The 15,265-nt window shown below is 46.5% G+C and overlaps 1 protein-coding gene across 2 annotated transcripts; it reads left to right on the top strand.

The window, feature by feature from the left end:
- The first annotated feature begins 1,715 nt into the window (after positions 1 to 1,715).
- FUCA1 (alpha-L-fucosidase 1) lies at positions 1,716 to 14,222 on the top strand. 2 transcript variants are annotated; one of them, XM_026517061.4, is made up of 8 exons: positions 1,716 to 2,202; positions 3,991 to 4,125; positions 5,998 to 6,135; positions 8,760 to 8,865; positions 10,309 to 10,509; positions 11,806 to 11,996; positions 13,125 to 13,224; positions 13,450 to 14,222. In XM_026517061.4, the coding sequence occupies exons 1-8, from the start codon at positions 1,817 to 1,819 to the stop codon at positions 13,588 to 13,590; spliced, it is 1,398 nt and encodes a 465-aa protein (XP_026372846.3). In that variant the 5' UTR covers positions 1,716 to 1,816; the 3' UTR covers positions 13,591 to 14,222. The 2 variants fall into 2 exon arrangements, with proteins under 2 accessions (XP_026372846.3, XP_057161121.1); XM_057305138.1 differs by lacking the exon at positions 5,998 to 6,135 and having other exon boundaries at positions 1,739 to 2,202.
- Positions 14,223 to 15,265: the final 1,043 nt, after the last annotated feature.

Genomic DNA, 15,265 nt, shown 5'->3' with positions numbered 1-15,265 from the left:
TCATTGAATTAAATGCACTTACACACTTTCTACCTCTCTCTTTTCACATTCACGCTCAATTTCTGCCCTATGTAAAGAACTAGTATATGGAGGAGGAGAGCAAGCAGAGCAAGGGGACCCTGGATGTGACAGAGTTCCGCCCTCATAGTTTAGATGAGGGAATGGGCCCAGACAGTGGACAAGACTTGCCCAAGAAGCCCCAACAAGGTGGTATCCAGTGCTAGAAATGTGGGTTTCCCAACTTCCAGCTTTGCCCTCTCTGTGGTCCTGTCTCTCACCTGTCCCTGCAGATTTACTTGTTGGTTATAAGGATAAGGAGAAGTGAAGGTCACGGTGTCCCATTTTATCTTCCCCGTGATGAATTCTCTAACATCAAAGACCATTAGTCACTCTGATCACTAGAAGATGCATGCAAACAAAATGGGTTTTGTATTGGTTTGGTTTGAGGTGTCTGTGCTCACTGTTCTGGGCACCATTTCAACACAACCTCGCAGAGAAAACACTCAAGATAAGATAGCTGTTCAATCAGCAACAGCTACTCTGTTTCCTTATCACTCTTAGAATGAGGAAGTGCTTGGTTCTGTCAACACAGGCCCCAACCCCTCTCAGGGTGTAAGAGAGAAGGGGGGAGAGGGACGCACAGATTCCACACTGGGAGACTTGGATTCTGGCCCCACCCCTGCTCACACTAGCATTGTGATCTTGGGCCACTCCAATCCCCTCTCTGGGTCTCAGTTTCCTCCTGGGAAGAGTAGGGAAGGGGATAGTTTCAAGGATCTCCAAAGACCCTTCAAACTCTGATAGGCTGCAGTTCCTCTCACTGATAGGTGGGGAATGGCTGTGCCACATGGGGTCGTTAGACCCTCCCCACCTGATGACCTCACCCCGTTTGAGCACACATCTTGTACAAATTGTAGAAGAACCCGTGACCTCCCTGCCAGAGAAGGTTGACACGGGCACTCTTTTGGCCTGGGGCTCTTAATTTTCTCACCGTGCTACTCTAAAAATGTTCCTTCATCGCAGTCTGTGCATGGGTCTTATTTTTCCAGTTAGACATTAAGCTCTTTGTATTGCCTCAGGGGCGCCCGGGTGGTTCAGTAGGTTGAGTGCCTGCCTTTGGTTTGGGTCATGATCCCGGGGTCCTCCGATCAAGCCCCACATCGGGCCCCCTGCTCGGCGGGAAGTCTGCTTCTCCCTCTCCCTCCGCCCCTCTTCCCTGCTCATGCTGTCACTCTCATTCTCTCTCAAATAAATAAAATCTTAAAAAAAAAAATTCCGAAAGCAAGCTCAATAAATATTAGACAGGCAAAATGATCACAGAGGCTCTTCCTCATTCAATGTCCAGCTTTCTCCCTCCTCTCCCCTGGTAATACTTCTTCCCTCCATCCCTCCATCCCGCGTTTCTGCCAGGGTTGTCATAATGCCTTTCTCCCTCCAGGCTTGCTCTTCTATACTACAGTTCAAGAAGCCCCCTATGGCTGCCAATGGCAAAATGGACTACTCCCAGCTCTCGGCATGCACTGGGCCTTCCATGCCCCCACGATTTCACCCCGCTGTCAAGTCCCTTCCCCAGTGTTCATTCGTCCGTCCGCGGAGCGCGGTCAACGACGCTTTGCGTTTTTCTCCCTTTGAACGCCAGAGGGCGCTGCAGGAACGGCCGACCGGGAGGGGAAGACAGTCGCCAAGCAGCCGGGTTGACACGCCCCTTTTCCCTTCCGAGCCAATCATTAGTGAGAGTGGGCGGAACCGCGCGGCCCGTACCTGCGCGTTAAGAGGCGGCGGCGGAGGCTTGGAGGCCGCGACGCGGACTTCCGACATGAAGTCGAGGGCGGTGGGCCCGGGGCCGCGGCTGCTGCTCCTGCCGCTGCTGCTGCTCGTGCTGTGGGCGGCGTACGTGCGCGGGGTCGAGCGTCCGCGCCGCTACACCCCGGACTGGCAGAGTCTGGACTCCCGGCCGCTGCCGGACTGGTTCGACAAGGCCAAGTTCGGGGTGTTCGTGCACTGGGGCGTGTTCTCGGTGCCGGCCTGGGGCAGCGAGTGGTTCTGGTGGCACTGGAAGGGCGAGGGGCTGCCGCAGTACGAGCAGTTCATGAGCGACAACTACCCGCCCGGCTTCAGCTACGCCGACTTCGGGCCGCAGTTCACGGCGCGCTTCTTCCACCCGGAAACCTGGACCGACCTCTTCCAGGCGGCCGGGGCCAAGTGAGTGTCGCCGTGGGGACCGGCGGAGCCCCCCTGCCCGGCTCGGGCTGACGTTAGGCAGGTGGGAACCGAGCGGGGGGTGGGGGCGGGGGGGAGTCGAGCCGGCTCGCCCGGGGTCGCTCAGCTGCCGATCTGACTTCGGGTGCCCCCGGGTCCCGTGATTTGCCTCCTGAAGGATGCAGAACTGAATGTGGCACGCCCGATCACGCGGAGGAGGCGCGTCTGCTTGGGGGTTAGAAGAAAGTAAAGGTTTTCAGGGAGGTGGGCTGGAAAGCCCTCGGTGTCTACTTCTGTATATCGAGACGATCGAGCCGTGTGATACTTAGTGTCCCTTACAGGTCAACAAGACAATCAGGATTCCAGAATTTTCATCCAGTGGTCTGGCGTTTTGTCCCCTCCCTGCAGCCTCCTTCCGTGGTGATAGAAGGGGTCGTGTTAGTTCTTTTTAGCTTTAACATCTCCCAGAGGAAAAGGGAGGGAAAGAGAGTACTGGTGCGCAGTATATTTGGACAAGACCGATTCTCACTCGTCTGCACACAGAGGGTGCTCAAGAGATGTTTGAACTATTTTGAGAGCTGTCGGAGCTTCTGTGCGGAAGGTTCAGGGAAGTGAAAGTGTGGCGTGAAGTGGGAAAAGGGAGAGGCTGTTGAAGGCTGGGGCCAATCCGGAAGGACTAAGCCTCGAGGGCAGTTATGTTGCCAGGTGTGAAATCAGAGAATGGTTGCCCTCAGCTTCTAGAAGAGTTAGCTTGGCGGCCAGGAGGGAACGGGTTGGAGGAGGGTAAGAACGGAGGCAGGGAGGTTGTCCAGCTCCTGGCTTAGAGCCGTCTTCCACCCTTAGCTTATCTCCACAGTCACCTCCGCGGTTTTAGTTTCCCTCGGACAAGTTTTCTTGTACTAAAGAAAATTTATAGCTGACATTTAGTATTTGCCGGTAAATGTATGGAAATGTAAGGCTCTAATAAACACAGGTGGTGGTCACTGTCTAATAGGAGCCTTAGAGATCCCTAATTTACAAATAAAAAAATTGAAATCTGGGAGACCTTTGTCCAGACCCCTTATTTTGTGGCCCAGGTGACAAGCCCAGAAAGAGGAAGGGAACTAATGTCCTACGTCCAGATCTCATGACTCCAAAGCAAAGGTTCTTTTCACCATACCAGGGGTCTGCAAACTGTGGCCCGAGAGATAGGTCCTCTGCCTGTTTCTGTAAATTGCATGAGATGAGAATGATTTTTACATTTTAAAAGGGTTAAAGAAGAAAAAGGAAAGGAGCCCACAAAGCCTGAAATACTATGTGGCCCTTCAAGTCTTGGAGCTCCTCACACCAGCCAGTGATTAAATTATCACGTGCAGGCATCGTCGGTTTTTCTGCCGTACAAGCAAATGAAATGTTGAGTGTTATTTCAACACTGCACTTTTCTCCCCAGCTCTTTTGGTCTTTTGTCACCTCTATAAATGAGAGGCAGTTCCTATAGCCTTTTCTTTTACTTTCCTGTTATCTCCAGAACGAGAGAGCTAAGGTGCGCTTCTTTTCCCTCACCTACTCCTTTCTTCCCGCTGGGCCTTCTCCTTGGCTGGGGACGAAGGACTCTGGCTTCCGTAAGTTTGCTTCCATTCCTGGAGCAGTATCCACGGGGAGATGTGACTGCAGCACACAGTCACTCATGCAAGTACATTTCCTGTGGTCAAGTTCTCCCAACCTTTTTAAAAAGCCTCAGGCATCCTGGGTAAGCTCATGCTTGTGGCCCACCACCTGCTTCCTTTGCTCATGGAGTCTTGCTGTCCACAGGTATGTAGTCCTGACCACAAAGCACCACGAAGGCTTCACAAACTGGCCGAGCCCTGTGTCTTGGAATTGGAACTCTAAGGATGTGGGTCCCCATCGTGATTTGGTTGGTGAGTTGGGAAAAGCCCTCCGGAAGAGGTAAGTATCTACAGATGGTTACTGTTGTCCTCTCTTTTGATCTGTCATTCCTCTCTGCTCTTGTGTGTTTTCTAAGTTTGCGTGTAGTGAGTAAACCTGACGGGCTCTGGCCTGTGAATTAGCGGTGTTTGGTTCTTGGCATTTTTCATGTGACCAAAGGTGATATCATCAGAGAAGTTCACGGCCCTGTTTAGGTGAGGGATACCCCATGTAGACCACAGTGCCTCATTTCCATTCTGCAAAAGATTCTTTCTGGAAGGCCTTCCAACCCAGGGCCTTTTCCAGTGTCTAATGAAGGACTGGCTCTCATCTTTGTGTCCCCCTTAGCTGTCAGCATGCAGCTTTGTGGGCATTCAGAGAAAGTTTGGAAGAATGCTAGGTCAAGAGGGAACTGACAAGGGTGGCAGTTAAAGGAGCCAGAAAATGAGGTAAGGAGCCGCTTGGTTGATTCTAATTAATGCTCCCTAATATTTGCCACTTAATAAGAAGTAACTTCCCAAGATCAAATAGCTTGGAAGTGGCAAAGGTGGGATTTGAACCCAGTTATCTGATTTTGGACCCTACAGTTCTGGGTCTGATTGCCTGTAGAGAGGAAATGTGGTATTTGTACCACACCCCATCTCAGCTCTATTGTGATTTGGTAAACTTGATGCCCTGTTGAAGGAGTAGGCCAGCCACCTGTTTGTATAAAGTTTGGTTGGAACACAGTTGCACCCACTCATCTGTGTGTTGTGTCTGTGGCTGCTTTCAAGTTACAATTTCAGAGTTGGAATAGAGACTGCAAGGCCTGCAAAGCCTAAAATGCTATGTGGCCCATAAAGAAAGCGTTTGCTGACTCTGGGGACCTGGTCAATATTCAGTTTCCCAGTGCTGCGCGCAAAGTCCTGCAAAGCAAAACAGTCCTGCTATAAAAGTCAGATGTTGATTAGACTAGACTTTGTGATCCTTGATTTTTACCTTCTTTGTATCTGTTTAGTCCCCAAGTCATATGATGAAGTATCTAACTCTAATTCTTTCTGTCTTATCTGTGCTGTTGCAATATTATCCTTCCTTCTCACTGCAGGACAGCGTTTCTGTGACACTCACCATTCATAACTCAAAACAAGTTTTATTGTGTATGAAAATAGGTCACTTTGACTCTCTTTCATTTTGATTGAGAATTCTTAACATTTTTATGTTAAGAACTATTGGTAAATCTTAAATAAATGAAACCGTAAACCCATGTTTGTTAATTTCAACTATGTAGAAAATGTTACTAATGATTATTTCCTAGTGACAAGATTTGGGATGTTTTATTCTTTACACTTTTTTCTGTTTTCCATTATCTCTACAATATATATTCTTACGACTGACAGAGAAAACCGTTTTTAAAAAGGACTGTGTGTCATTACTGAGATAACTGACATAAAGAAAAGATGGTTTAAATGCCATCTGAGGGGCACCTGGGTGGCTCAGTCAGGTAGGCGTCTGCCTTTGGCTCAGGTTATGATCCCGGGGTCCTGGGATCGAGTGCCACATTGGGCTTCTTGCTCAGCGGGGAGTCTGCTTCCCCCTTTGTCCCTCCCCACCTGCTGTGCTCTCTCCCTCTCTCTCTCTCTCTCGGTCAAATAAACAAAATCTTTTAAAAAATGACGTTTGATGTTAAGGTATTTATGTATAAAAAGTAGTCCTGTGTGTGATCAAAAACCCAGTTATTTTGTTTAAGTTAACGATACGAGATAATTTAAGGAAATGGTTTGCGATCCCACTTGCCCCTGCATGCCCTTACTGGTGAGTTTCACTGAGACGTAAAAATGCTGCCACAGATTTTTCTTAAACTACATTTTTTTTCTTTGTTTAATGGACATTTGCTGTTCTGTTTTTCTGTTTAAGGAACATACGTTATGGACTCTATCACTCACTTTTAGAATGGTTCCACCCACTCTACATACTTGATAAGAAAAATGGCTTCAAAACACAGTATTTTGTCCGTGCAAAAACAATGCCAGAACTATATGACCTTGTTAACAGGTAAAAAAAAAAAAAAAAAAGTTTTTTGTCCTTATGACTTTTATCAGTGAAATCAGAGTTTCTTATAGGATACTGTTAAGTTGGGGGAAAAGGGGAAAGGAAGGAATGTGGAAAAAACCTATAAGAAAATCAAAATGAAAATAGTGGTTTGCATTAATACAGAATATATTTTTTCCTCCTACTGTTCAAAACTCCCATAACGTGGTCGTATTGCTTTTATAGATTGAAACAAACAAACCAAGGATGGGGGTTATTAAGTTTTAAAGTCAAGACTTCAGTCCCTCCTTGCGTGCTGGTTTCTTTGTCAGGACCTTGGAGAGGGGCAACATGGCCCCCAAGGACCCTGCACAGGATTTGGCATCTGGCAGATTGCATTTAAGTCCTGGCTCTTGTTACTCACAAGCCTTAAAGGACCACCCTTCTGAGCCTCAGATTCTCACTCTGTAAAGTAGGGAAATAATGCCTTCGATACAGGGCTGAGAATAACGTGTGAAAAGTATCTGTCACCTTGCCTGGTGCAGAATAAGGGTGTTGTTATCATTATTTTTCTTAAAATGATCACTTTCACATTGGGATTCAGCACTAGTCTTCACCATGCTTTATTTCTTTTTTTTTTTTAATGATTTTTTATTATATTATGTTAGTCACCATACAGTACATCCCCGGTTTCCGATGTAAGGCTGGATGATTCATTAGTTCACCATGCTTTATTTCTAGTTTGCCCTTCTCGCACCTGGGGGCTGGCTCATAGAGGATGGTGGACCTTTGAAGCTCCAGGGGCGGCCATCTCCGCCTGGACTCTCATTTTAGACCAAAACCAAAACCAAATCCCTTGCATCCAGATGACCCCCCCTAAGGAAACAGTAGGTTGTAAGAGACCAGCAGAGGCTTGGAGTCAGACAGAACGGGATCTGAAATCCAGTTTTTTCTTGCTGGCTGTGTGGCCTCGAATAAACTCCTGAGTCTTTCTAGATCTCGGTTTCTTTATCTGTGAAATGGGGATACTATACGCCACAGGGTTGTTGTGAAAACTAATGAGGCAATGAGTACGAAGTGCCTCGTACGGTTTTTCGTTCACAGTAAACACAGACCACCAGCATTATGCTTGCCTCTTAGGCAGTCTTTTCCCTGGAGTCTGCTTGCTGTCCTGATTACGGGGGACCGCGTAGGATCAGGCATCAGCAGACGTGCATTTGAGTTCCAACTCCTCTTACCTGTACGTTTTATCACCTAAAACAAATCGCCCTGCTGAGCATCTGATTCTTGCTCTCTAAATGGAAATAGTCGTGCTTACCTTATAGGTATATATGCATGCACACGCGTGCTCGCGCACACACACGCACACACACACACTCATGCCACACAGAGCTCAAAGTGGCGTGTGTGAAGGGTGCGGCTGCGGCTCGGGTGGACTCTATAGATCCTTTATAGTTGAAGCTTTGGGTAGTTGTCCAAAACAATGCATTTCGTGGACTAGTTCAAGCTCTTGGTACATTTTTTTTAATTAAAAACACAGATAATTTTTTAAATTTAAATTCACGTTAGATAATACATAGTGTATTATTAGGTTCAGGGTAGAGTTTAGTGATTCATTGGTTGCACAGAACATCCAGTGCTCATCACATCACGTGCCCTGCCTCGTGCCCATCCCCCAGTTACCCCATCCCCCACCCACCTCCCCTCCAGCGACCCTGTGTGTTCCCTAGAGTTGTTTCTTATGGTTTGCCTCTCTCTCTGTTTTTATCTCATTTTATTTTTGCTTCCTTTCCCCGTTGTTCATGTGTTTTGTTTCTTAAATTCCACCTATGAGTGAAATCATATGGTATTTGTCTTTTTCTGAGTGACTTATTTCACTTAGCATAATACCCTCTAGTTCCATCCACATCTTGGCAAATGGCAAGATTTCGTTCTTTTTGATGGCTGAGTAATATTCCTCTGTGTGTGTGTGTGTGTGTGTGTGTGTGTGTGTGTGTGTGTGCCACATCTTCATTTCCCATATTTTGGCAGTTGTGGACATTGCTGCTATAAACATTGGGGTGCACATGCCCCTTCAAATCACTCTGTTTGTATCCTTCGGATAAATACCTAGTAGTACAATTGCTGGGTTGTAGGGTAGCTCTGTTTTTAACTTTTTGAGGAACCTCCATACTGTTGTCCAGAGTGGCTGCACCAGCCCGCATTCCCACCAACAGTGTAAGAGGGGTCCCTTTCTCCACATCCTCGCCAACAGCGGTTGTTTCCCGAGTTGTTCATACATCGTAAAAGCAGAAACCTTAGCTCTGTAGTTTTGGAACACCACTCTTTTCGTTGGAGTTAGTTGCTGCAAGGAAACCAAATTGTTTATATACTGTTTACAACCCTATTTCTTCAGAAGACATTGAAAAAAGATTAGGAGGAAATGTACCAAAGTACTGTGTATCAAACAGCGGTTATGTGAGGGACCTCAACAGAGTTATGGTTGTTGTTTTGTCTCTTTAGTTTTCCACGTTGTCTGCACCATGGGAATTATATGGTACTTTCAAAACGGGAGCAAATCTTAAAATATTTGTTACAAAATAGATCCGTAAGACTTTACTGTGAATAGATTCAGATAACAAACTTTGTCCTCATCGCGTGTCTTCCAGGTATGAACCTGACTTGATTTGGTCTGATGGAGAGTGGGAATGTCCTGATACTTACTGGAACTCTACAGAGTTTCTTTCTTGGCTCTACAATGATAGCCCAGTCAAGGCATGTGATTGTATGACTTCTCTCTTATTTATCTGTTATGAGAAAAGAAAGAGTAAGGAGCCAAGATCTGGAGTAATAAGAGTGACAGCAGCAACAATACTAAATACTAGTAGCAACATGGAGGTGGTAGGGACCAGGGGACTTCATGGATGTTAACGGTTTCTCCTTTAATTCTTGATTTCGACAACAGAGGTTTAAAGCTTGTTAAGTTTAAGTAGTAGGAGTACATAGAAGTCCCAGAGACTTAGAGAAAGTAAAATAAACTGTTAAGCATGCGAACATTATAAATGAGAAAAACACCCAAAAATTAATATACAAAATTAATATATGAAATTATGGGAATAAGATGCAAATATTTATGACCTCATCTCATCTGTGCTGGTTATGCAGTTTAAATCTCAAGAGGGAATTTCATTTCTCTTATATCCACATGGATTAGGTGAGGTCACACCTGGATCCTACCTACCCAGATCTGTGTGCCCCATTTAAGTGAGAGAAATAACTCTGATGTGATATCATATTGTCCACATATCTGTCTACTCAGCCAGTCTCTGCTGGATCTCTAAGGGCAAGAACTGTTGTATTCACCTTGGATACCCCAGTACAAGAATCATAGTAGGGTTAATCATTAATATTGAGATATTCCGCGGGGCGCCTGGGTGGCTCAGTTGTTAAGTGTCTGCCTTCGGCTCAGGTCATGATCCCAGGGTCCTGCGATTGAGTCCCACATCCAGCTCCCTGCTCCGCGAGGAGCTGGTTTCTCCCTCTCCCTCTGCCTGCCACTCCCCCTGCTTGTGCTCTCTCTCTCTCTCAAATTAATTTTTAAAAATCTTTTTTTAAAAAAAGATATCCTGGGTAATGATTTCTCATAGTTAAGCAAAGATTTGAAGGAAAGAAAATATTTGCTGACTTTTCTTTACCTAGGAAAAGAAAGTCAGGGCCATGTAGTGGAAAGCATCCTGGCCTGGGTTCACATGCCTGATTCACAGTCCCAGCTTCCTGCGACTCTGCCCAGGGGTGTGACCTCAGGCACGTCTTCTCCCCATTTCTCCTTTAAGAGAAGTAGTAGTTTACCAGATGATCTTTAAAACAGGTTCTCCCAGCTCTGACATTACATGTGGCTTGACCAGGGTTTCTCAGCCTTAGCACTATTGACCTCTGGGGCTGGATATTTTGTTTTGAGGGGGCTGTCTTGTTTGTCCTAAGACATTTAACAGCATGCCTGGCCTCTACACACTAGATGGCAGTAGCACCCCCCCCAACGGTGGCAACCAAAAATGTCTCTAGACTTTGCCAAAAGTCTCTTGAACAAAATAGCCCCCAGTTGAGAACCGTTCTAGACCAAGTCTGTTCCTTATGTCCAAATACACAAGTTGCCAAAGTGCATTATTTAAGGAAACAAAGTGGTTTTACACTAGATGACCCAGTACTCTCCTCTTGTAGGATCAAGTGGTGGTGAATGACCGGTGGGGTCAGAACACTTCCTGTCACCATGGAGGATACTACAACTGTCAAGATAAATTCAAGCCAGAGAGCTTGCCAGAGCACAAGTGGGAAATGTGTACCTCCATAGACAGGGTCTCCTGGGGCTTTCGTCGTAACATGGTGATGGGGGACGTCGCAAGTGAATGTGAAATCATTTCGGTAAGAGCACCTGTGAGTTGGTTATTTGTTAACTACGGTCTCAAGGTAGCCTTCTAACTAAGCGTGGTGGGAGCACTCTGGATGGAAGTGCAGGTCGCTGGAACCCCCTGGGTCATTGAACACACCCATTGAAACCTGTCCTGGGGCACGTGGGTGGCTTAGTTGGTTCCAGCTCTTGGTTTCAACTCAGATCGTGATCTTGGAGTTGTAAGATTGAGCCCCACATCAGGCTCCGTGCTCAGCATGGAGTCTGCTTGGGATTCTCTCTCCCTCTCCTTCTGCCCCTCCACACCCCTCAAATAAATAAATAAATCTTAAAAAAAAACAAAAAACAAAACCTGTCTTAAGGAAATAATTGTAATTACGGAAGAAAGTCTTCATATGGAGATGTTCTTCCCAGAATTATTTGCAGTTGGATATGTGGGTTGTTTTAATTTCTTGCAGCCATAACGGGATATTTAAGTAGATTTGGGGATTTTCCTTAACCATTAAAATGTTTATGAATGTAATATTGGTCAATGCCTAGGGTTTGAGTGAAAAATAAGTTACAGATTATCACAACTATATAAAACATATTTCCACTGCACAGGGCAAAGAAGCGAATATCAAGTCGATGGTGTGGTGTCTTTGGGGTACTATAACACGTTCTTCTTTAGATTTTCTGAATGTCCTTTTTCTGGGTCCACTTGGAGCGTACCTGTTTGAAGTCACAGTAAACACACACGCACACACGCACGCACCATGCACTCCACACCACTCCAGGAGCCTTGAAGAGTATATCCCTTTACAACATGTTTTCCCGAAGGGACAGTATATACATGTATGTCGCCCATTTCATACAGTGTCCCACATTCTGCATCCCTCTTCCGTGTCCCCCAAGTCTCCTGGCACCCACTCAGAACCCCTCTCCTCTGATCCCCGTACTCTGTCCGCACGGCTCCCTGGGATCACAGCCAAGTGCTTTGTTCTCGGCTCCCCACCGCACTCTGTGCTGCTGACGCACGGCCCTCCCCACCGCCCGCCGCACCGGGGGGAAGCGCAGGCCCGTGATCACTCCGTGGAATTCGAGTGAATATACTTCTCCAGCTTGTAGCAGGATTTGTCAGTTTTCTCATATAAGCCCGTCCTGCTTTTATGATGGCAAAAAATAGAGAGCCTTTTCAAAAGGGTAAAGGATATTCACCAAGGAGAGAATGTGCCCTGGATTCTTTTTCTTCTCCTGATACCTGTGCGCTCTGAGCGCTATGCCGGTCTGGGCACCCGTCGCTAGGACGTCGCTGTCTCTGCTCTCGCCAGGAACTGGTGCAGACCGTGAGCCTGGGGGGCAACTACCTTCTCAACATCGGACCAACTAAAGATGGGCTGATCGTTCCCATCTTCCAAGAAAGGCTCCTTGCTGTTGGGAAGTGGCTGAGCACCAACGGGGAGGCCATCTATGCCTCGAAACCATGGAGGGTGCAACTGGAAAAGAACACGACGTCTGTGTGGTGAGCTTGTCCTCTGTCGCTTGCGGGAACAGGACGGCAGCCCCTGCCCGGCTGGCGTCGCCTTAGGTCCTCAGTGTTACAAGCCAGGGTCGGAGCTGTCTTGAGGAAACCCCGAAGCTGCGCTTTTGCTATTAAATATTTACCCCAATTTATATCTTAAGCCAGCAGGGTATCTTTGAGTAGCGAGAGGTATGGTGGGCTCGGTGAAAGGAGGAGCTACGAAGCGTCTGTGACTATACTTGACCTTGTTACCCTGCCTCCTAAAAATAGTAATAGCCCATGCTGGCACAGCACCACCCATGTTTAAGGCTCCAATCCAGATTCTTTCCACTCGCGGAATCCCCTCAACAATCCCACCGAGTGGTTACTGTTATTACCCCCACGTTACAAGTGACCAGGGGACCCAGGGCAGCTCTCTACCTTGCCTAGGATCACAAAGCTAACTCCTGGAGAAGTCGTGATTCAAACTGGGATTTGTGAATCTGTTATTTGACCTTGGGCCTGTGTTTTTCAAGTGTGAGATGGGGTGATGATACTTAGCTTGCCGTGGTGGTTGTGGAGGTAAAGTGTGTGAATTCGTGGAAAGCGCCCAGCAGGGCACCGGGCGCATGTGCCAGGTGTTCGGTGAGAGGCCCCTGTACGTGTGATGCCATCGGACATAGCCCTCTGCATCGGCGGAAGCACGTTCATCCTTCTGCCTGGGGTGAGGGCCTGGGTAGTGATTTTCACCCTCTTCTCTAAGCACGGTGAACTCTCAGAACCAACCCAGCCTCACTGCATGTCTTATGGATCCGCTGCGGTTTCCCACGGATTTGGAGTTGAAAAAAGATTTGCATAAAAAGGCAAATGGCTACAGTGTGAAATAACTGGTGTTAGAGTTAAACATGTTTAAAGAAAACTTACACCCCAATAGAGAGGGAAAATGGAAGCGAGCCCCAGGAAGAGTCTCACAGGGCTGCCTTCTTCCCACAGACCTTAATAGGTTTGAGTTCGTAGCCCTTCCTGGCAGCACTGACAGACTCAAGGTGTTGGGGTCGGTAGATAATTGAAAGGGGGTATAGGAGGCTATGTGTCAGGGTCCCAAGCTGGATATTTCTGACACGGACGTTTCTTCTCTCCTTCTCTCAGGTATACCTCAAGAGGAACAGCTGTTTATGCCATTTTCCTGCGCTGGCCAGATAATGGAGTCTTATACCTTGCATCCCCCGTCACTACCTCGACCACACAGGTGAGGAGCCTCAGTGAGTCTGCTCTGGGAGGTACCTTTCATCAAGGAATTGGAGGTCTTCTCTACTTCTTCCTTCCTGCCCCAGGTCTCCCCCATATTGACCACCCTCCTTCTAGACTATCTGCCCTGCCCTGGCCCAGCACGGCCGTCTCCCATCACGTTCAAGCCATATTCTGTACTCAGCACGCTGATGTTTTTTTCTCCATTCCCTTTTGCTTTCTGCAGATAACAATGCTGGGGATCCAGAAAGATCTGAAGTGGTCCACAGATCCAGAAGAAGGTCTACTCGTTTATCTGCCCCAGTTACCACTCTTCACTCTGCCAGTTGAGTTTGGTTGGACTATAAAGCTGACAGGAGTGCACTGATCCTTGGAGTTCAGGCAGAACCGCCTCCTATATGCTGCTTTGGTTTTCCTCTTAAAGCACCATCGTTGTAATAAACTACTTCTCTACTCAGAGATGGCTTTTCCAACACATTTTAATCAAAGGAACTGAGTGCGTTATACTGATGTCTCAGTGGATCAGAGACCTGAGATCCATTGCTAGCATACCTCTCTCTGATCAGCAGGAGGCACTAACCGGTTAAGCTCTGAATTCATCCTTCTATTCCTAACCTGGGAAGTGGCTCCGGAAACTTCCCTCCATTCTCTATGTTTGAAACCTGTCTCCTTAATCAATGACTTCAGGTAAAGAAGGAACCAAGTCACCCTACTGCCTATGCGAGGAGGTGAAAAGGATTTGGCAAGCTCAGCCATAGGCTGTGTATTTAACATCCGTTGTCACAGCACCCCTCGGGGAGGAGGAGAGCCTGGAAGAGAAGGAAAAGGCTTGCTAGGGCTGCTAGTGGTCTGCCCTGTGGAAGTTTCCAAAGCAAACTAGGGGCTCAGAAATTCAGTCTGTTCACAGTAGTATATGAAGAAAACGAATGTGATTCTGCCCTGCTTTTTAAAATATGATCAAATAAATAAATTTTTATGTGAAATCGTTTCTACTGAAAAGCATGTTGTAGTTTTCTTCTCCCAGTTTCTTATGGACTGCTTATGAAAAGCTTTGTTTCTGTTAAAAAAAAAAAAAAAAAAAAAAGGACTTGCCGAGTCTCCTTAATGCCAAACAAAGAACATAATTCCCTTGGTTTTTCTGCTTCTCACTTCTAGTACCATTCTTTTGAGTTGGCAACCAGTTCAGCCCCTTTCATTATTATAGATCTAATCAGATTTGCTGTTTGTTTTTTAATAGATACATTTATAAATCTTTACCCAACGTTTGAGGAATATTAGTTTTCTCAAGCACGTGGAATATTTACAAATGTAAATATCAAAGGAGCACTATCATACAGACTTGTATGTCTGCAGCATAATTAAAGGAACATAAGAAAATAAAAACTTGGCGGAAAAAAACCTATATATTTGGAAAATTTAAAACACATATATTTGGAAAAAAACCTATATATTTGGAAATTTTAAAACACACTTCAAAATAATTCAGTGATCAAAGAAAACACCACAAGGAATTAGAAAATACTTAGAATAATAACGAGACCACTATGCACTGAACTTTGTGAGATGGAATGAAGTCTTTAGAGAGGATTCTGGGAAGATGACAGGAGGCACCAGGAATCTGTCTCCTGCCCTAGACAACAATTACACTGGCAGAGTTTGGTGGAACTATTGTAGAAGTCTGGAGTCTACCAAGGCTCCAGCTTCCAGAGGAAGATTCAAATGGTAAATCGTGGTCTTGGTCAATTCACCTACCTATCCCCCAGCCACAGCCATGTAGCGGGCAGCTATGAACGTGCTCCTGGAGCAACTTTTACACGGCTCGTGGGTGCCAATGTGGGCAAAAAGGACCCTGTCCTCCGAATATCTGGGATTTGAGTTCTGATCTCTGATTGCTGCTTCTGATCACAGAGGTAGAGGGAAAGAGGTGGGCAGCCATTGTTGCACCTCCCCCCTGCTACAAGGCCCTCCTCTGGCTGAAGTGACTTCCAGTGGATTTAAAGGATTGATGACCCCCCCTTCAAATAGTCCCCCTTTTGGGAGCC

Source organism: Ursus arctos, unplaced genomic scaffold (genome assembly GCF_023065955.2).
Source record: "Ursus arctos isolate Adak ecotype North America unplaced genomic scaffold, UrsArc2.0 scaffold_32, whole genome shotgun sequence".
Classification (NCBI taxonomy): domain Eukaryota; kingdom Metazoa; phylum Chordata; class Mammalia; order Carnivora; family Ursidae; genus Ursus; species Ursus arctos.
This window is presented reverse-complemented; position numbering and strand designations above follow the sequence as displayed.